At 40.5% G+C, this 20,553-nt stretch overlaps 2 protein-coding genes across 3 annotated transcripts; one reads left to right on the top strand and one right to left on the bottom strand.

Annotated features, from left to right (window-relative positions):
- Positions 1-1,113: 1,113 nt before the first annotated feature.
- LOC146474097 (asparagine synthetase [glutamine-hydrolyzing]-like) lies at positions 1,114-7,352 on the top strand. Of its 2 annotated transcripts, none has more exons than XM_085117358.1 (3): positions 1,114-1,234; positions 2,969-3,894; positions 5,489-7,352. In XM_085117358.1, exons 2-3 carry the CDS (start codon positions 2,982-2,984, stop codon positions 6,247-6,249), a joined length of 1,674 nt encoding a protein of 557 aa, XP_084973484.1. In that variant the 5' UTR covers positions 1,114-1,234; positions 2,969-2,981; the 3' UTR covers positions 6,250-7,352. The 2 variants fall into 2 exon arrangements, with proteins under 2 accessions (XP_084973484.1, XP_084973485.1); XM_085117359.1 differs by having other exon boundaries at positions 2,969-3,898; positions 5,493-7,352.
- Positions 7,353-10,821: 3,469 nt separating this feature from the next.
- On the bottom strand, positions 10,822-20,247 carry LOC146474096 (major facilitator superfamily domain-containing protein 6-like). Its single transcript, XM_085117349.1, has 3 exons — positions 20,152-20,247; positions 15,185-16,865; positions 10,822-12,559 (listed from the first exon to the last, which is right to left on the bottom strand). The coding sequence occupies exons 2-3, from the start codon at positions 16,851-16,853 to the stop codon at positions 12,312-12,314; spliced, it is 1,917 nt and encodes a 638-aa protein (XP_084973475.1). The 5' UTR covers positions 16,854-16,865; positions 20,152-20,247; the 3' UTR covers positions 10,822-12,311.
- Between the last annotated feature and the right edge of the window lie 306 nt (positions 20,248-20,553).

Genomic DNA, 20,553 nt, shown 5'->3' with positions numbered 1-20,553 from the left:
TTTCTATTAAAGATTTAACGTTAAGATTTAACGTTAAATCCGTGAGCCCCAAAATTAAACATTGCGCATTTTCAGCGTCACGCAGGATTTCCGTCATATACTGCAAGGAATGCTTTTTGGGTGTTTTTTCGCTGTTCACACCCTTGTTGGAACGTGATTTGTACTACAATGATTAGGTATAAAATATGTTCCCGCAGTGTCTTGTTCTAACTCACTGACGAAGTCTGTGTTATCAGACGAAACCGGTAGGAGATAATAAAGAAGTTGCAAAATCTGTTGCTGTGTGCTGCTCACGAGAGTTAACTAAAAAAAAAAAAATTAAAAATTAAAAAAAAATCAAAAATTAAAAATTTTAAAAAAAGAGTTGGAAGTCGGAAGTCGGAAGTCGGAAGTCAGAAGTCCGAAGTCCGAAGTCGAAATTAGAAGTCGGAAGTCTCGGCTTTCGTAGTTTCATCTGCGTCAACTGTACTTAGGCAGTGATTGCCATATATAGTCACCACAGACGTAGTTCTGCAACAAGGCGCATCCCATCAACTCAAGAGACGGAAAGAGGCCGATAACAATTATAAAATAATAAAATTTAAAACAATACAGGCTGCTATTCTTGGAGGCCGTCTTTAAAAATCATACTACATAAGCTACATACGTATGTATGGCGCCAAAGGTTTTTTTGTCGTTTTAGTCGGAATTTTAACCCTCCCCCGCCCCCCAAGCGTTGCGTGAAAACCGTAAACTCTCCTTCGCCTGCGCAGTGTTTTCGCTTTCGCGCGCATCTAAAATACAGAAAGCAGAAATCTTCACGGAAACACTTGCTTTGCAGGCTACTGAATTTCCTGTCACACTATTTCTGTGTTAGTAGAGTAGGCGTTTTGCGTGACTTTTGTTACAGACTTCGCATGACTTCGTACCGACAGTTGAAATACGATACTTGATAGTTCTTTAAACACAAAATAAAACAGTTATCACAGTCACATGACTGAAAAAACTGCTACAAACACGCCGTATCGGATCATTAAATTTCGTGAATATTGTCCCCCGAGCCGAACGCCCTCGAACGAATCCTGGAGAGTCCAAAAGATGATTTTGGGTCTCGACCAATCATGTGATGCCATGCTTGTTTTCACGTGCGCAGCATGGATAGTATTGCGTCAGTCAAAACATTCTTCCTTTTCCGCTATTTGGTGGAAGCGACGGAGGGCTTTTTTTGGTGTCGCTGTTATTTGGAGTCAATTTGGTAAGTTTATTGCATTTTCAGTACGAAAACCTAGCATAGAATATGCGAACAGAAGTTTAAGACGCCGTTGAAACGCTTCCTTTGTCTGCGGAAAGCCGGTGGCGTGTCTCCATAGTTTTTGATTCGCACGCAAAGCTGATGATTCGGTATTCAAGCTTCTCTCATGTGTGTAGCTTTGTGCCACGTATACAAGTACCTGAAATAATGTACAATGTGTTGTCACCTCGGCTAGGCTAGCGCTTTTGGTCTGTATTTAAGACTTAAAGCGAATCCCACTAGACAAAACTCTTAAGACACTTAAAACTTGTTTACGAATCGGTTGCCGAAGAATCATATTGAGCAGGTTCAACATAGAAAGACTGAGACAAGTTTGAAATTTCAAATTCCCCAGCGGGTTGCAGTGGAATTTCATTTCGTGGCTTAACACACTTTCAGAAAATTGTCCTAGCTCTTACTGTTTTACCCCCAATATGGCGCGTCGGGTACAGTCGATAATCTTCTTGCTCTTTCACGAGGGGTACAAAGGTGGTCGTGGTAAACGCAGAGGACATTCTCACCTTCTACAAGTCATTCTGACGTTCTCGCTGGAAACCAGTTAGCAATTTTTGAAATGGGTTTTCGAAATTATTTGTTCTGATGTTATTCCATTTTTAAAGAAATTCGGGATGAATTACATTTTTTGCAATGTGGTGGTAGGAAGGGGGGTGGGGAGGGGGGTGTTGGTGGTGAACCTTAACTACAGGTCTAGAGTTGTTTCCAGAGTATTTCTACAGATGTTATCCTATCCTATGTACTTTAACACTGTTTTGTGCCTTTACATTGATGAAATTAAAAGGGGTAAACATTTACATTTTAAAAATAAAAATTATTTTAAAACTAGTACACTATATCACCCATGTTAGTTCATTCATTCGTTCGTTCGTTTGTCGTTCGTTCATTCGTTCCTTCCTTCCTTCATTCATTCATTCATTCATTCATTCATTCATTCATTCATTCATTCATTCATTCATTTATTTTGCCATTTACCAGAAATACAACAACATAAATACATTAAAGATGATACACAATATTCCTACTGCTACAATATTCCTTCTTATTTATTTACAAGATCAAATGTGATAAAGGTAAGGAAGCCTATATAGAAGCCGGGGGCTTATAAACTATAGGCTTCCTGGAACTATAGGATAAACCATACAAGTTAAGGGTACTGTCGTCATATCTTCAGATGTGTGAGCAGGTGACGGAGTCAAGCCTGCGCCCCTCTTAATTTTTACTGTGTGATTTAACTCGTAATATTTGTGAAGCAGTTATGTATTTTACTTTCAGTCACGTTCAACATTGACGTCTGCAGATGTGTAACAAGATTTATAATCAAGCTCAATATTTAGACTCAGATATTAGTCCTCGTACTAACTTACACTGTGAAATTTAAGGTTTATTTACACATGCCAATTAACCGGGCTGGTTTTGCTCAATTTGACATAGAAAATAGTGAGCTGCGGAAAATCGGCAGAACTTGTAAAAATCTGTTGCAGTGCTATAGATTTTTGTAATTGGGCCAATTTTTCACCCTGCTCTAAAGGAACATTGGCCATCAAATTGTAACATATAAATTGCCCATGCGATTAAACCTACTAATCCGCCAATAAATTGGTATGAGAAAATAAGCCGTTACTGTCATTAGTAAAATATATTGGTCAGTGACATTCACTGTTTTTAATGTTTTGATGTCAGGTAAGAAGTCAACATGTGTGGCATCTGGGCAATATTTGGAATCCCAGAGTACTCAAAGTACGCCAGTTATGCCATGAAAATCTGCGGAAGAGGACCTGATGTCTTCCGCATGGAGACGATTCCTCACTTCCAAAACTGTTGTTTGGCATTTCATCGTCTAGCTATTGTTGATGATCTCCACGGTATGCAACCAATGAGAATCAAGGCCCTGCCGCACCTGTACCTTATATACAATGGCGAGATTTACAACCATAAGGAAGTGGGAAAGCAATACGACTTTGACTTCTTCACAAAATGCGATGGCGAAGTCATGCTTCATCTTTACGACAAGTTTGGAGCAGAGAAGATGGCACAGATGTTGGATGGTGTTTTTGCATTTTGTCTCATTGATACTGCAAAAAAACAAGTGCACATTGGCAGAGATACTTTTGGGATCCGTCCAATGTTCACTCTGTCTGTCGCCGGGAAGAACAAGGGAATTTTGGCTCTGAGTTCAGAAGCCAAGGCTCTTGTTCCGTTCGTCAAAAACTTTGAGAAAAATGGTGATAAAATTGTCATAAAACCTTTCCCTCCTGGGCAGTATGCATCATACAGCTTGTCACCTGATGGACAAACTACTTTTATTGAGCAAAAGGCCTACACAGAGATAGGAAAGATGCCAGTGTTTGAAACCAACGTGAAGCCCGACTCGCCAGACGTCATGGAAAACATCCGTGAAGTATTCACCGAAGCTGTGCGTAAGCGCCTTATGGCTGAACGTAGGATTGGCTGTCTGCTTTCAGGTGGCCTGGATTCCAGTTTGGTGGCATCCTATCTCACCAAACTTGCAAAGGAGAGTGGGATTGACTACCCCATTCAGACCTTCTCAATTGGAATGGAAGGGAGTACAGATGTAGCAGCAGCACGTAAAGTAGCAAAGCACATTGGTAAGTTAATATTATATGGCTTCGAGTTATAGACTCAGGGCTTCTGATATTATGCGTTGCTGTGATTTCATGTAATAGGCCTCAAATCGCATCTGATGGTATACATGTACAGTGTAATCCATGAAAAATTGCATAATTCGACTTTTTGACTTTTAGTAATTTATGAGGTCCCAGCATACCTACCAATGGTCCTGATTTAATCGGGAATTTTCCCGATTTTTGTGCTTCCAAATGTAAACAGAAAGCCATAAAGGCTTATAATAAGCAGAACTCCAATCTCTATTGGTACGATAGCCTCAAAAGCATCACAAATGCATCGCTCCATAAAATTTTTGGCAAAAACAAATTCATACCCCCAATACGCAGGAAGGAGTGTTAAGCCAAGGCGTCAGAGCCTCGGAGCTCTCAAAACTTTATCGATGCCCCTTTGACATGACAAAGGAAGTCAAACTAGCACTGTTTCAATTTGAGATAAATCATAACATCGTCTACACCAAGGATAAACTTATGAAAGCTAAAAAGGCTACCAGCAACACGTGCTACCTATGCAATCTTGACACACATACTTTACAGCACATGCTGGTTGACTGTCCTTTTGTCCAACATTTTTGGAAATCCTTTCGCGCATGGTGGTTTATAATGACAAATGTAAATCTCAATCTACCAAACGAGTCAATCCTGTACGGTTATTTTCGCTCTTGCAAGTTTAAAGGTTTAACAAATCTCGCACTACTGGTGGCGAAATATTTCATATATAAGTCCTTCTTAAACGAGAAATCCTTAGACTTCGAGCTTTATAAAATACAACTACGTGAGAAAGCTCTCACGGAACAATTTATAGCAACCAAAAACAACACTATTACTGTATTTAACAACAAATGGCAACCCTTCATCTCAAAAAAAATTTATTTCTGGCACAGTCTGACGTGGTCGCACTTCTATCACACCATCCCGTATTACTATTATTGTTGTTTCTACCTATTAACAATTAATTTCCTTTCTAGACTTAAATAAGTGTATTTTTTTTCTTCCATGTAGCATGGTCATTGTAAGTTATTTTAGTATTGTAAGTAAAGTAAGTATTGTTAATGATGTAGATATAGTTATTGTGGTTAGTATTGTAAGTATTGTAAGAAATGTTAGTAGGGTCAGTATTGTAAATGTGCTGTCATGTAAGGCAAATAAAAATTGTTATCATAAAAAAAATAAATAAAAAAAAATAAGGCTTATCAGGGGCCTCAATTATTCTTACCATATGTCTCGTTGGATTGTTAAATTTTTTCTTCGGGCCAATTGAACTAATTGAATAGGTTAAGTCAGAAAGGTAGTTTGATACTGTTTTGCTGTGCTTGCAATTTGCATGATATCAGTAAAAAGGTTTGTTACTTGTAATATTGTTGCTGTTAGAGCAGTGACATGGCTCACCAGCAGTGCGGGACAAAATGTTTCCTTTCACTGGTGGGGGGGGGGGGGGGGTGTGTAATCCCTATTTCTGACTTTGTAAGGTTGGCAGGTATTATTCTAGTCCTTTTTTCTTTCTATAGAACTGCACGACTGTAATGATGAATTCTTGCATATGTATTTTTTCTCTCAGGCAGTGAACACCATGAGGTCATCTTCACAGCTGAGGAAGGGATCCAAACATTACGTGACGTCATCTATGCCCTAGAGACTTGGGACATCACAACCATCCGTGCCTCTGTGGGAATGTATCTTGTGAGCAAGTACATCAGCACAGAAACAGACACAGTCGTCATCTATTCTGGTGAAGGTTCAGACGAACTGTGCCAGGGGTACATCTATTTCCACAAGGCTCCAAGCCCAGAGGAAGCCGATGAAGAATCTCACAGACTGTTACAAGATCTATATCTCTATGATGTTCTGCGAGGTGATCGCTCCACAGCAGCCCATGGGTTGGAAATCCGAGTTCCTTTCCTGGATGTTCATTTTACATCCTATTTCCTGTCGCTAGATCCAAAGATCCGTCAACCAAAGGATGGCATTGAGAAGTGGCTCCTGCGAGCTTCCTTTGATGACACGGATGCCCTACCCCAGGAGATTCTGTGGCGAGCAAAGGAGGCATTCTCTGACGGAGTGTCATCTACCAAACCAGGGCAGTCATGGTTTGAGCTCTTGCAGGCGCATGTCAAGAACCAAGTTCCTGACGAGGCGATGGCTAACGCAGCAGAACTCTACCCATACAACACCCCCAAGACCAAAGAAGGCTTCTTCTACAGACAGATCTTTGAAGAGCTCTTTCCAGGCCAGAGCCATTTTATTCCTTACTTGTGGATGCCAAGGTGGACTAATGCAACAGACCCATCAGCCAGAACCTTGGAGCATTACAAAGAATAGACTGACAAGTTACAGCAAGTGTGTTTGCCTGAGAAAAGATAGTTCTTGTCCCAGATTGAGGGGGTGTGTGTGGGGGGATTAAGTATATTAGTGACAGGAAGGTGTCAATGAGCCCTGGGAAGAGTAGGGGGGGGGGGTACTTGACCCATATTTGGGTATAGTGGTGCCACTGGGGGCTTTAAACCCTGACCCTGTTTAGGACAAAAATAATCCTAAATGCCTACCCTGTGTAGGACAGCACCTTCTATTTTAACCATTTAACCCCTATGATCAAAAAGAAAATTCTCCTATCTTGTCCCCATAATTTTCTTATGAAAGTACTGGGGAGAAGTTATCAAAATATCAAGAAAATTCGCCTTTGTTAATCAAATCCTTAATTTTCATGCCGTCAGGGATTGAATAAGTATTGATATTACAAAGAGAAATTTAATAATGATGATGCTGAAATTTGATGCTGATCACTGTTAGGGCTTAAAGGGTTAAGACTCTATTTAGATACAGGGCAGAGGGGCCAAAAATTGTACCCTATCCAGCAGCACACCTCACCTATATGCCAAATAGGGAAGTCTCCCCCCCTCCCCAGGAATGAGCCCAAACAAAGTCCACTTAGACTAAAACTGGACCCAAAAATTTTCTATGCCTTGGAATGTAACCCTTCTTTGTATAAAACCCTAAAAAAAGACCATGCCAAAATTCCCCCCTCCCCCCCCCCCCCCCCCCCACACTTGAAAAGAAAGGTCTGCCAAGCAGCCTCCAAGTGTTACCTTCAAACCCAAAAGGGTCTTTTGCACCTCTCCATCATCAATATACTCCCCCCAGCAGGGGGCTTCATGTGATAAATTTGATGGAATGAAGCATGCCTAATGAAATTTCTCTCAGGGTTTTTTGCCCTGTTTATTTCAACTGTGGACTAAGTCATTTGCTCATTGTACTGAACATGACATAATATAATAATTGTCTTTTCTCAGTCTGACGCTTGCTTTTACGTTACCAATGTATGTCCAAAACACCCTAAATATAATGTATTTTACTGGACGCTAAGTTAATGTTAAGTTATAAACAGTGTAAGAAATAAATTGACCGTTTAATACATGTTAAAACAATGTTATGTATCGGAGTTTACATGATGTAGATGTAGTAATTTTTGTATTCAAAGGTAATATTAGCAGCTTACTTCCATCGCGTATTCTTCTAGAGGTTTTTTTTCCCTATGGAAACAATTTCAAGTTCATCTCCTATCTTGTTCTCACACTTTTCCTATAAAAGTACTGTAAAAATATATCAAGAAAATCCACCTTGGGTGATCATGTCCTCAATTCTCATGCCCTCAGGGGTTGAATAAGCATTGATATCACGAAGAGAAATTTGATGCTGATCACTGTTAAAGCTGGTGGAGTGTGGCTGCAGTATTTATTCATGATTTTGATCACATTGTGGGGTCGAATGAAGCATAATGGGCCGTCCCTGAAACAATTTTATAAGGTTCCTTAGAGAAGGCTTGGCAAGTACTTCCAAGTTACCATATACAACGTACCAACCGTGGGTCGGGTAATTACAATTAAAAGTTGGGATAATTACCAAAATTGTTGGAGACAACAATTACTATATATCAAGTGCCTACCGTCGGTCGATCAACAGCTGCTGTCGGAGGAAACGAACCTGTGCTGCTCCGCTCTGTCCTCTCTCGAGGAGGAATACTGGACCCGAGAGAGCGGTTTGATTATGGTGCTTGTTGCACCTTTCCGAAGTTAAATTTGTGGACTGGTATCGTTTTTGCTGTTTCAACGCAAAACCGGAAAACGCAACGTCACTTGTTAGAAGTGCTGGAGGCGAAAAACTCATCAAACGCCCACAAACGAATATTTCTGTGACCAGGAGCCCATTTAACTTATGCAGGCTGCTTACAGCCCGTGAAGATAAGAAAGCTAACACGAGAAGGTAAAGGAGGAAATGGAGCTCCGGAAGACTGCATGGAGCAAGTTAGCCTCCCTCGCGGTAGCCTGCAGAACAGGCGTTACGCAAAACTAGTAACCCCTGTTCTGCAGGCTACCCTCGCGGACGCTCTTGTAGCGCGTCACACAACCTTTCCTCCCCAGGCCCAACTTTGGGGAGGAAAGATTGCGTGATGACTAGTAACCCAGTCTGCAGTGAAAAGGGTGCGCGAGGGTGGATGGGAAAGAGGGGGTGAATAGGGGTATGTAAATCCGCCGATCCACTAAAATTAATGGCTGAATCCGTCGATCCGCTTAAAAAATTAACTAAATCCGAATCCGCAAATTGTTTGCCGCGTTAGATGATACGCGAGATACAAAGCGACTTCAGTTGTTGGAGTTGCCTTGCGTGATATTGTGTTTTAGCGTTGAGGATGACTATCAACGAAATATTTATGTAACCAACGTCTGTATCGAAACAAAATCTTGCAGATACGAGAAAAAAGAGCAAACTTGAACTTCCTAACCACCAAAATCCAAAATCCGGGCCCCAAAACTGGATAAAACCGCGATCCACTGTGATCATAGGATCCGCAGATCCGTTAAAATTTTGCTCTGAATCCAGAATCCGGGCTAAAATATTTACCAAATCCGCCGATCCGTAGACCTATTCACCCCCCTCGGGAAAGGACGATCAACCCTCCTCACCTGCTGAAAGGTTGAGAGAAAGTAGGAATAGAAAGGGTGCCTCTACATAGTGGTTTCCTATGCCCAGTGTTAATTCACACTATTCGGTAGTTACCATGGTAACTAATCCAAGCTCCAAGCTCCCACTTTGGTTCACTCACTCCAATCTCGTCAAGCTTGGTCCTGGCGGTGTGATGAGCCCGCCCACCGTTCTAATCTAGAAAGGAACTGCCCTTTTTAGGGGCTCTTTCCAATACTTCCGACTCGCACCTCTCAGCAAACAGGGTGTACTTAGGTCAATTTGCCTTGGGCTGTGGGGTGGGGGAAGGGGTGTGAGATTCAGTGACTTGGAACGCCCTTGAAATCTGGCCAGGTGATCCTTTCTCCAGACTAGCCTACCGAAAACATTTCGGGATCGGTGAAAAAAATATTATGCACAATGCTTATTACCAAAAATTTGAGGGTTTTTTTTTTAAATTCTGAAAGCCAAACCGCTGAAAACTCTACAAGATTTGCTATACTAGTTTGCCCGAAAAATTACCACCGATTAGTAGAAAACAAAGTAGAAAAACCGAAAGGCCCGAAGACTCTTCGGGCCTTTGAGAAACTAACCTTTCTGTTGCCTAAACTGACATTCTGTCAAATGTCATTGTGTTGTGTTTCTTTGTTTTATTAACTGGTTATGTGTTAGTATTATTGATTTGGTATTATTTCGTTATTTGCGCGTTTTGAGAAGTTATGTAGACATTGTATGTTATAATCCTTCAAAAAAAGACCACGTTGACTTTAGTTTATTATTTTTCAATGTTCGAGGGATTCGTTCTTCTAAGAGGAAAGCGCTTTTTCTCTCAACAAACAAAACGCAGACATCATATTCCTTCAAGAAACCTACAATACCAATACTCAATGGAGAGGTAAGATGTTTTTCTCAATCACAGATGTGGGGTGTTAGTGTTTGTGAGGGACAATTTGACCTCAAATCACGTCGGATTTCATTTAGTGGATATTTGGAGGGTATTAAAGAAACCCTGAATGCAAACGCTTTAATTTACATGGCGGCAAAAAAGCACTTTCATACAAAGAAGACTAGACAACTGGCTAAGCGAGTGACACTTATCAAGAAGAGGTAGAAAAAGCAGACATAATTCCGTCGATATTGACTCTGATCACTCAGCAATTGTTCGACACTTTAAGAACATAGAAAAACAACATTATGGGACATCATATTGGAATTTCAACGCTAACCTATTATAAGATACTAATTATTTAGAGTTCATCAAAAAACGTATTCCTGACTGGTTAAAAACAGGATCTGGTGTGTTGGAGTTATGCCCAAAAGACTAAAGACTTTTTACCCCCAAATCGGGGGAACTGACATGGCTTCAGTCCCCACCAAAGTTTCCTAGCAGTAGAGAAACCCTGGAGAAGACCATTGAAAGTGACCTCAAATTCACCAGCCTCAGACACCAGACTTCGAGGAAGTTCAAGATAAATAAAATAATGTAAATTTTTTGGTTCTTGGTACTCTTGAATTTGTTCCAGTGATGAAGGGGTTACAGGCGGCCGCGCCAAAAGTATTTTTTGGTTTGTCACGCAATCGTTCCTCCCTGAGGGGAAGATTGCGTGACGAGCAGTTTAAGCACTGAAACGTTCATGATCCGTGGCATTTACTTTTCTCACCACAATAGAACAGGGTGCTACGCAGCAGCAATCATTTGTATTGTTAGAAGTACCGGAAATAGCCAGTTGTAAACTGATTACTGTGGGTCGGTACGGTATTCAAGAGAAGTGGACTTCGGCTCTTCCGAAATGCATGGCCGTGAGAATTTTCCTGTAAGATACTCCCAGTGGTTCTGAGTCCGCCGGGAATGACGTGTTAAGCTGCTCAAGGTAGTGGTTCTCGCTGGCGAACCTTCATTCAGGGGAGATGAGTTTCTTTTCCAAAAAACGAGAATCTATTAATGAGCACACCTTTATTCACTTCGTTTATCTGACTAGTTATAAAAGAAGTCTCCAGAAAAATCAAAACAAAAATAAACTTTAAACGAAATACTCCTGTATTATAATACATATTAAAGCCACCCCAAAGTTCCTATTCCAATAAAATGTTTCGATCCCATCTGCGCTCGGTCGACCCAATTTTTCCAGATGTAAAAAAGTTTCCAATTTTATAGCCTGTTCACTTTTCTGTGACGTTTCCATTTTGCATACCCTAACCGTACGAAATTATATACATTTTGGCAAATTTTACATGTGATTTACCCAATGTTGCGGAAATTCTATCGGCAATAAATTTTGTCTCCCAAATTTGCACGATTTTTACGGGTTTTTAAACCCCACCGAAACAACGATGTAAGAGGTTAATTTCTTATTGTTTTTTCTCCCAATGTATCGCCAGTTTTTGGCTGTGAAAGTTACGAAGCTCTCCGTAATACTGTGTGATAAGCCGCTTGAGTGATTCTATGAAAAACCTGTTCATCTGGGATAAAAAAAAAAACTTAATTTAACCCATTTTTAGTAAACAAATACAATACAATACAATACAATATTTATTTTGCCATATACAACAATTGGTGACTCTTAGAGGAATAATATCTACAATAGCTGTTTTGCAGACAAGAATAATAAGGTCACATTTATAATCTGATTTATATATGCCAAAGAAGGTGGCTGTCAGTTCTCAATTTTTCCTACCCTTCACCTTAGTCTTTAGAGGTTGGAAATTTCATACTACATCCCTGAGCGTTGGACACCTTGACCATGTAAGGCACAATTCCCCAACACCGCGCCGCGCTCGACGGAAAGAACTGCTTATGGCATGCGCAACGACCGAACTTAGAACAGCGCCTTTCCCGCCTTTTATTTGAGCTGTAGCTAGCGGGACGCGGGCTGTGGCATGGGTACACGACTAGACAACACGTGGTCTCTTACAGAGCCGAGAAAAAAACACGAGCGCGCTCGGAAATCATCGGCATTCACGAGGAGACGCGACGAGGGAGGGAAAGAAAATGAAAGACTGCAATGAAATAAAGCCATTGATAATCTCAATTCTCAATTGCTGGCTAAAATCCGAGGGAACATGCTTTGTCTTTATGTTGCGAAAACAAAATTCAAAATTGTACAACTTAAATGATCGCCGCACTATTAAGTCGTTAGCAAGGTCGTTAGGCCTCTCTATCGACAATCGGATCTCTTTATAGTAGTTTTTAGCGGTACTGAAGGTTTTTACATATTTTAAAATAAAGTCCATGTATTTATCCTACTGTTTCAGTGCAGACCATGAATTTGTTACGAATATTTTTAATTTGCTGTTATTGCGAACTTCGGCGGAAAATCCCAATGAATCGGTCGTTTTCATGTGTCTCTAACTCATGAAATGTTCCTATTATTCGCTCATATTCTTATTCCGAAAATATATTTTCATACAATGATGTTCCATTAATCTTAATTCGGCTCAGAGTCTTCACTTTTCGATTCATCACTATCTGATAACATGTCATATGATCCATGTTGCCGTCTTTGTTCCAGCAGGCCAGCTGTGTACTGTGATATCACGAGAATAATTAGAACGGCAGTTCCCGCTATGGCAAAGGCGCGGAAAGTGTTAAAGACGCCGTAAACTTCAATAAGAGCTCCACTAATCATCGTACCCCCGCCATTTCCGAAGCCCCAGAATATACCTTGGAGAATCCCTGAAAAAAAAGGAGAAAGAAAGAAAGAAATTCAGTGTTAGCTGGTATTCAGTACTCAGAATTTTTTTTTTTTTGAAATGTGTTATCCTTTATTTCTGAAGAAAAATAAATATAACGTGTAAAAAGCTTTATACCAAAGTGAAGTGTAACATGGACGAGGACAAATTCTCTTAAAACAAGTCGATAGCAGGAATAACAAGCACAAAACTGTTCAGTGTTCAGCGATAAAATTATTTCCGGTACAACATAATCCATTTTAACCTGGGATTTCATTCAAGTCTTTTGAGTCTGTTTGAAGCTGTTTAAAGTATAGCAAACACAGATACTCGGACCAGTTTACCCCCGTATGTCCAGAAATGCACGCTAATGAGATTCGTGAGCTGTATGATAGACATCACAAAGTGTCCCCTAACCTTAATTCTCAGCAAAACACATATAATTCTGTCAAGCATGAAGTCATATGAAAACGACAAAAAGGCCTGTTTTATATGAAGCACTCAAATTCAGGGTTAGGTGCATTTCTGGACATAAGTGGAAGGATAGTGCCAAAAACAAACGAAAACGACCGAAACGAGACATTCACACCGTACGTCTTTATCCTGGAAGACGAATAATTCGCCGTCTGAGACGCATTTTAAAATTAGTATGGGACGCGTAAAACAGACGAGGCACTTAGCGAGAACTCTGGGTACTTCCATTATGCCAAAAATTCCGGAAATTTCAATTCGGTTGGAAATCAAATGGAACGATTCGTTCCGAACGGAAAATTTCCGGAAAAAAAGGACTACCTTTGAAGGAGGTCCACTTTGACCGATCACACCAGTCGGTTCGAAATTTGCCTGCTTCTCTTCAGAAGATTTTCACTTACTGATGGGGGCATTGGGCAATTGATGAAAGGATCCGAATAAAAAATGTTAAGAACCATTCTTCTTGGTTGGCCCGGTTTGATCGGAAAACGCCACTGCTATCTTATAGACCATAAAATGACGCCATAAAATGTCCAAAACTTGGCAGTGAAACCACTCGCCTGCGGCTCGTGGTTCCACTTGAGTTTTGAAAATTTTTTGACGTCATTTCATGGTCTATTTAACAATTATTCCACGAGCGCGCGTTGGATATGAGAACAAGCGCAAATGGAATAATTGTTTTATTAATAAACACCGAGAAATATTGCAGGATCTTACTGATTTCGCTGTGCAAGAACGACCAGAAGGCAATTTAATGGTCGCCATTTCTCGGCCATGGTATAATTGCTCATATACCATGGCCGTCGATTTGTTAAGTTTGTATTTTTCCGCTCATTTTTAAAAAAAATGAGCTACGCTTTTGTACCTAAATAAAAAAATGCGCTTATGTTACAATTGGAACTGGAACTAACAGCCTGGCACGACCGTATTTTATCAATTGCTTTGTCCTCTGTCTCTAGTAGCAAGGGATGTCTACCTTGACTCGTTCTCCGCCCCCAAATTCTGCTCACGTTTTGCTCGAAAATGTCCTACTCTGCCCGGATTCTACCAGAATTAAAGTTTCTGCTGCTGAAGTCCTATTATGCTCACAATTCTCGTCGTTGCTAGGCAGAACAGAAAGAATGACGACCTTTAAACCGCGTGATCGGTGGCATGATGTGCGACGTCCATAACCCTTGTAACATGTTGCTGGCTTTATATGAATAAATCATTCAATGCTGAATACTATCGACTCCCGATAACTCCAACTTTCAACGGCAATTCAAAAAAGTTGGAGTTATCTGGAGTTTTTTTGAGAACAAACGACCAGAACTAAGGAAAAAGCGGTGTTTACTCTGCATTTCTATTAGTCTATTCATTCACTGTACATTTTAATCAAATTTAATTGTAGAGAAGTCGAGTGAAAATTGAACAATATTTCTAAATTGTTAATCAGAACGTAACGTTCACAACAAAATAAAGCAAAGCAACAGGACTGAAGACTAAGGTACTGCGAACTTAAACTGGATTGACTCCTTTTGTTAATGCAAAAAAGGCAGAGAATGCGAAGGCTTCCTCAAAATTTAAAATGTAGTGTTTTGGACTACAGTGACGGTTTGTTTTGACTTGCCACGTCTTGACAAACATGGTTCGAGTTATCGTGGGCCGTAAATTATATCAAGTAGAAAATGACCTGAAGGGAAAGGAAAATTGCTTCGAGTTAGCGGGGCCGGAGGTTCGAGTTTAAGCAAAAATTGCAGTCAATGTATGGACGGGAAATCCATTGGAAATCGACTTTGGTTCGAATTATCGGGAGTCAACTGTACATCTCTCTCAGATCGGCGGTTGAGGGCTTAGATTCTCGTACCCTTTCTTCGGCTTTCTTTCTCTTATTTCTTTTTGTTTTCATTTAATGGAGAGGCCTGGGGCATGACTGATTCTTATACTGGTCGGGGGTTCGCTTTTACTCCTTTTAGAGACTATCAAGCTGAGTACAGCCCCTTTGGTCTAAGAAAAAAAATTGACGAAAGATACTCGAAGGTTTGAAAACTAGCCTTTAAGTTTTTCTCGCTGATCTCTGCACCGACCAGGCCTATTGAAAGAAAAAAGAACTAGCGAAACTGTGGGACGTTTTTGAAAATATTTGCTCATGTGCCAAAATTCATCCCTGCTCTCTTACCTTGAGTAGTTTCAATCACACCAAGTTGGTATCCTACACCGCTCATGTAGTTAACACATGTCGACCACACCAGTCCATACGTGCCTCCATCTAGAACTTCCAAAGCCACAGCCATCCACGGATCCTCAAGGATAGAGTAACAGATAAAGCAGATGATGTAAGACATGAGACAGAACACCATCATGTTGACGTTTCCAAGCGCTTTCAGGGCTGCGGCGCTGAAGGCAAACATGATTAAAGCTGCTATTTCTCTGGCGGCTCCTGCAGCTCCCATAATGGCACTAGAGCCGCCCAAATCGTCGATAAACCAGTTTACAAAGTGCACCAGAATGCCGTAACAGAAGCCGGTGTATAGCGTGGCCAGCAGGAACGATAGGTGCCGGAGGCTAACAAGCATGGGTGCCACCTTTCCTATGTCCTCAAACTGTTTTTCCTCATCGTAGGTGAAGCGGAACCATAACGCATTGACAAACGCGGCGGCAACAAAACCAACAAAAACATAAAATGCGATAATGTAATTGTTCTGCAGTACTTCGCAGAGTTTGAATGTGGAAGAGCTTACAATTAGCCCAACCATCGCCGCTGCTACTGCCCAGCCCAGAGAACCCCACATACGAATTCTGCCGTAGTATTCTCTGTCCTCCCCGAGCCGCTTTAGAAGGGATGCATCCGATAGTGTGTAAGTTGGGGACTCGAAAAATTCCCCAATGATAATAATAAACATGAACAAGACGAACATATAGTCAATTTCGTTTTGGTCAATTTCGGTGATGAATTTTACCGGTGCATTTAATTCCTCGCTGTAAATGGAAACTTGGTGCTCTATTCTGAGATCTAAGCTTTCACTGAGTTTCTCTATTTTAGCCTTTGGTGTCGTTTCTATTGCTTCGTCTTTCTTAACCTCCTTTGGCGTTATTTTCTGAGTCCTTTTGGAAAGGTTTCTCGTTCTACCTTTGCGAATTGATCGATTGTCTTTTGCAGTCGTATTATCTGCTTGATGATCTTCTTTTGGTTGTTTTTCTCCTTCCTTGCTTTTGGCGCTATCAATAATAGGCCCGCCTTGCTTAAGCACCTGTTCTGGTAGAGGGTCGGGCTCTGGTTCTTCAGCGGTCTTGTCAACCACAGCGATTTTGTTTTTCGCCACGATAACAGGACGATGAAGAGGAAGAACAACCCATTCAGGTTCTATCTCCGCTTCACTATCCCACAGATCATAAGCATACACATAACTAACGTTCCCTGACTGGTTTGTGTACATTTCAATGCAGTATTGATGCTTCGGTCGAACGGCCAACAGAAGGAATGCCTTGACAATCCATGCTATTATACTACCTAGAAATATGACTTTTCCGGCGTGGAAGCGGTCCGCTAAAACCCCCCAGAAAGGAGCACCAACACACTGTATTAGCGGTCGAATACCGACGATTAGCCCGGCGTGGCTTGCACGTAAAAACAGCTGTTTAAAATACAGAGGAAGATAAGGAATAAAACCACCATAGGCGCCATAGATGAAGAAACAAAATCCCTTGAACACAAGGTAGTCTGCCTCAAAAAAACATTTGAAGAGACTTGACTGCTGCCCTCGCCTTTTCTTGTTCTTTTTGTCTCTTGCTTTCTTTGGCTTCTCGACCGCTTCTGCCGACTCTGTCATCGCTTCTTCACTCTCCATCAGTATTGCCTCCTGAAATCAGTCAGTTGTTGTAAAATGCGCTCAGTAATTATTTGAATGTAATATTTTGAATTAGACTGTATACTGCAATTATTATAAGCAATTACACCCGCACGAAATCTTTCCACTTTGCCGGGAATGCCAAACGCTCGTGCGAGATATTAAAAGACTACAATATGTTGAGGTCAGTTGAACAGTTCGGCAGAATGGCATAAGCTTAAAATAAAATATTGCCTTTCATACGTTGATATTGCGTGATAATTTTTCTGGTTATCCCGCCAACTATAATTATGCAAGATGTTTGTCTTTATGCTTCATTGCCCAGACGACCGTAACTGGTTCAGTCCTTGAAATAATTATTTTAAGAAGAAAAAGAAATATTTGCATTCGTAGTGATGGTTAGTGTCGCTGGAATAATTAAATTTGGGTCTCTTCGACAAGTTTACGATGAAAGGAGCTCTCCCACGATCGCAAACTTTCTAGAATTGTTCGCATGGAGACCATACGACTGCCAATTTTTCTAGTGTGCACAAACGATGTAGAACTTCGTTGAAAATACAAGTACTGACTTTGTGTTTTTGTGATGATAAAGAGATCGCTTTTTTACAATCCTTTTTAAAATCGAATATTAATTACTTTGCCAGTCTGCTCAGAAACTACATCTTATCTTACATTTCGTTCAACGGGAAAGTTATTCAAATCTTTGGTACGAAAGTTTTAACCAAAACTTTCAACTGTCTACAGTTTGTTTGAATTGGGGCGTCGCCAGAGATACCTAATCTAAAACCGCGACAATGTCGAACGAAACTCACTCGAAATGAAACAAGTTTCGAACCTATCCTGTATTAACCACGTTCACTAGCCCTTTTATTTGTGAACTAATTAACATTGAGTAAGAGAGAAACGTGAAAGGAAGTTTGTGAAGCCGTTCAGCTGTTCATTGAAATTTGTTATTATCTTTGACTTTACCAACGATGTTTTAAAATAATAATGGATCAAGATGAATTCAATTTAAAATGCCAATCACACTGTTCCCTTTGCAATGGGTCTTCACAGCCATCAAAATAATTATGCGCCACACTGATTTTCCAGGCCTTAGGGCGCAATAACGATGGGCCGATACCAATTGACCTAGTACTCGATATAATCGATACTGAGGTTTCCTGAAGATATCGATGCTTGCAAGAAAATATCCTCTGTTTAGATGCCTTTCGATTCCGCTCGTGTTGCACTGAGCTTGAAGGAAGTATCGCAAATTAAAGTTGAAACAGTGTTGCTGGGGATGTGTGTTTGTTGTTGAATGGCGGTTTTACGGACAATAAAGACTGTTTCTAGAATGGGATCACGGAAACGTCTTTGATCATGACGTCACAACATCGGTATCGAATATTGATATCGAAAAACTGCCAAATATCGTTAAATATCATACTCGTGTCGGATCGATTTAAAAATCTGGTATCGACCCACCCTCACGGTCCAACGATTATTTGATTGAGCACGAGTTGGCTATAATCATGGAGACAACAAGCGTGAGTGGATTGTTTCATCTGAACTGAGTCTGACAATGTAATATGGCTAGATCAGTTGCTAAAAAGACAAGAAGGCGGTTTATTGGCCGCTATTTCTGGGTAATGGGATAATTAACAATTATTCCACGAGCGCGCATTAGAATATGAGATGGTAGATAGCCAGCGAGGCGCGTCGGCGCCGAATGGTATAATCATCTCATCTCCAACAAGCGTTTGTTATGAAGAATTTTTGCTAGATCTCGCCGATTTCGCTTCGCAAGAACAACCAGAAGACAATTTAATGCTCGCTATTTCTTTGGCATGGTATAATGGCTCATGCATATACCGTGGCCGCTAAGCTAATCAAATTCCTAGAATTGTACTATACAATGATCCAGTTTATAATAATCCCCTGTATGGGAAGAACCTCACCAAGCGTAACACGCATAACGCGCTCTGCTTAAAACACGATGTATTGCAAATGTGCTATCGTTACGGGACAATTCAGTACTGAAATTGGAGAAATAATAATCTAGCACATCTGTCAAGCTATAACAAAAAGATAAATAATATTGAGGTTATGAAACCTTGCCATGGAAACAATTATGCTGCAATTTATGTTGGAAGGGCCGCGACCGTACACAATTCTTTGTTTTAACCATTCACATTACAGTTTAACTGAATATCTTACTAACTGAAGAACGTTTCTATTGTTCAGTTGTTCCAACAGATTTCAAAATCTATTGTGGTTTGGGCACGGTCAAGGCCAAAAACGGCTAATAAAAACACGCATATAACAAAGAAGTTTTGTCAGACTTCATAACCATTGCCTTAAGTTCTATGTATGGTACTGGTTACGTCAACCAACTTAAACACTATAAAGGATTTGTTCTTTCTCGGTCTTGAGGAGAAGCATCTCGGTCTTGAGGAGAAGCACAAGCTTCTCTTTGGTGACAACTGGGCGCATTCACTTTGAAGTTATTGGAGTGGAAAGTTAAAAGATTCTTTTCAAGAGATGGTAAAGGATTGTCTCCCAAAACGCGCGGATGTGTAAATGAAATCTAAACAGTTACGGAATTACAAAAAAGATGGAACTCACGTCAAGTTGAGAGATCCTAAAAGAAAGACTGAATGTTTTGTCTAATCTCCCCCATTATACATTAAATATGCGACAGCAACGAATTTAAATAACTTGCTCATGTCTTTTAAAGTTATTGTTCTTCTACTACCTTGCCCACTCAAACGAAAACAAATAGCTAAGGCCGTCATGCCCAGGTTTTCTCCCCCAAAATTTCCAAATCTTGGAGACTTATTTTGAGATACACTGAAATAAAAGTCTTCAGAGACGTAAACTACTTTCCATTCGTTCGATGAATCCATTCGCGCATTTTATTTCATTTCGCCTACAGGAAGGCAATTAAGGGAGATCTTGAGCAAATGAATGTTTTTAAAACGATGTTAAAGGGCCAGGGGAATATATAAACCACCGTCACTGTTGCTGCTTGTGTTTTAGCCCAGGGATTTCAACCTCTCGTGCGCGTTGTGCGACCTCAAGCGTTTTATACAGTTCATTATTAAACATCTTCCCAACCAAATAAATTACTGATGCATGGTGATGCTCAATTTTCCCCTCTATGAGGAGAACCTTTCCAATTCTCTCACACATGTTAATCGGCGGCATAACGGGCTCTGCCCAAAACATCGTGGATTACAAATGTACTATCACCACGCCAGGACAAATGAATTCGCGCAAAATATTTCAGCATATACCTTAGTAAACGAAATCTTACCTGCTAATCGAGTTATGGACTTCAGAGAAGATGGAATTCGACTCAGGTATTTTAGAGATGGGAGATGCGAAGGAAGGACTGAATGCTTTGTCTAATCACCCGGACCATACATTAAATATGCGAAAGAGACGGAGTAATTTAAATAGCTTTCTTTAAGTCTTTTAAAGTCATTGTTCATCAACTACCGTATTCATTCAATCGGAAACAAATATTATTGATAGGAAAGGCTGTCATGCCGAGGTTTTCTCCCCTGAAATTTACCGACGTTGTCAGCTTTTCAGTTGAGATACACTGAATGTCTTTAGGAACATAAACAAGTTTAGTTTTGTCAAAGAAATCATTCGTACATTTTGCAGTTTTCCTTACAGAAGCCGAGTAATTAAGGAGAATTTGAAGCCTAAA

Source organism: Pavona decussata, unplaced genomic scaffold, assembly GCF_977016875.1.
Source record: "Pavona decussata unplaced genomic scaffold, jaPavDecu1.1 SCAFFOLD_91, whole genome shotgun sequence".
Taxonomy (NCBI): Eukaryota; Metazoa; Cnidaria; class Anthozoa; order Scleractinia; family Agariciidae; genus Pavona; species Pavona decussata.
This window is presented reverse-complemented; position numbering and strand designations above follow the sequence as displayed.

Excerpts from the sequence above, each read along its gene's own strand:
- LOC146474097 (XM_085117358.1), top strand. The coding sequence starts at position 2,982 with ATGTGTGGCATCTGGGCAATATTTGGAATCCCAGAGTACTCAAAGTAC. Across the intron at positions 3,895-5,488 it reads TAAAGTAGCAAAGCACATTG|GCAGTGAACACCATGAGGTC; the intron begins GTAAGTTAATAT and ends TTTTTCTCTCAG.
- LOC146474096 (XM_085117349.1), bottom strand. The coding sequence starts at position 16,853 with ATGGAGAGTGAAGAAGCGATGACAGAGTCGGCAGAAGCGGTCGAGAAG. Across the intron at positions 12,560-15,184 it reads TGTGATTGAAACTACTCAAG|GGATTCTCCAAGGTATATTC; the intron begins GTAAGAGAGCAG and ends CTTTTTTTTCAG.